The sequence below is a fragment of the Acanthisitta chloris genome, unplaced genomic scaffold (assembly GCF_000695815.1).
Source record: "Acanthisitta chloris isolate BGI_N310 unplaced genomic scaffold, ASM69581v1 scaffold36311, whole genome shotgun sequence".
Classification (NCBI taxonomy): Eukaryota; Metazoa; Chordata; class Aves; order Passeriformes; family Acanthisittidae; genus Acanthisitta; species Acanthisitta chloris.
In genome coordinates, this window is record NW_008654954.1 from 1 (window position 1) to 1,107 (window position 1,107).

Consider the following 1,107-nt stretch of genomic DNA (forward strand, 5'->3'; position numbering starts at 1 on the left):
GGCCTGGCTGCGGGAGGTGGAGGAGCAGGGCAAAAGGATGCTGGAGAGGTAGGGGATGCTCTCGAGGGGATTGTTCCCTCCCCAGGGAGCTGGTTGGTCTCAGAGCACTGTGAGCTCCCAGCTGGGCTCTGGGTGCCTTGGCTGAGTGGCCACAGGTGTGGGTTTGGACCTCATCCTGCCTGGTGAAGGACACTTGTGTTGGGAGAGTGTTGCTCTAGGCAGTGGGGGAACAATTCTGTTGTGCCTCTTCTGCTCCACAGCAGCCTCAGGGCTGAACCAGGGCTAATGCCTAAAACACCGTCACAGAGGAGAAGGCCCAGGAAAAGGCAATCCTCCTGCCTGAGGGAGGAAAACAAGGAACCAAACAGGAGGAGGTAGGTGAGTTGGTTTGTTCTGGCTCTGCCCCAGTATGTTTAAGTGAAACAAAAAGCAGTGCCTGCATCCCCTGGAACACTTTTAAAGGGATATATCAGGATTCATCAACATTTGGATTCATTTGGGATCGAGTGGGCTGTTTTCTTTCACTTTATCTTTGGTTTTTTGTGGTTATGATCAAAGAATAATAAACATTCTATTTTCTCATCTGTTTGGATTTGGGTTTTGTCTAACTGGATTTCACTCTTGGCCAGAGGTTGCTACTGGAGTTCACTCTGTGCCAGTGCCTGGGAGAACTTGGGAACGGGATGTGCTCTGAGCACTGTGTCCAAGCTGGCAGGCAGAGAGGCTCTAAGGGTTTAGCAAAGTGGGAATTTCAAGTGATTTACTTAGAATCAGCCACACTTGAGGTGCTTAAAGCTGCTCCCAAGAAGACAGCAGCTGCCTGTGAGCAGATATAGAAGCAGAAGGGTACAGGGCAGGGTTTAATTATACAGGGATGGCTGTGACACTAATTAACTTCTTTTGTGCTCCTGCTCCGTGGCAGCTGACCGTGGCATCCCGGGGCTAGCAGCCAGGTGGCCCTAGTGGCTTTCCTCCCAGAGAGGCGCTGCAGGGCCCAAACCTCCTGAGCTCTTGATGTGCTGAGGCACTAAAATCGTGCTAACCGTGGTGAAAGCCCACGGGAGGAAGAGCTGGAGCTCAGAGGCTGTCAGCAGGCAGACAGGGAGG

General features: G+C 52.3%; 1 protein-coding gene across 1 annotated transcript in view; it reads left to right on the forward strand.

The window, feature by feature from the left end:
* Nucleotides 1–4: 4 nt before the first annotated feature.
* Nucleotides 5–1,107, forward strand: part of LOC103810813 (inner centromere protein-like) — a gene marked incomplete at its 5' end in the record, with an annotated part of 12,030 nt that continues 10,927 nt past the window's right edge. Inside the window, 2 exons of the mRNA XM_009083733.1 lie at nt 5–48; nt 261–374. Of these exons, the coding sequence (XP_009081981.1) occupies nt 5–48; nt 261–374 (158 nt within the window). The remainder of the gene's footprint in view (nt 49–260; nt 375–1,107) is intronic.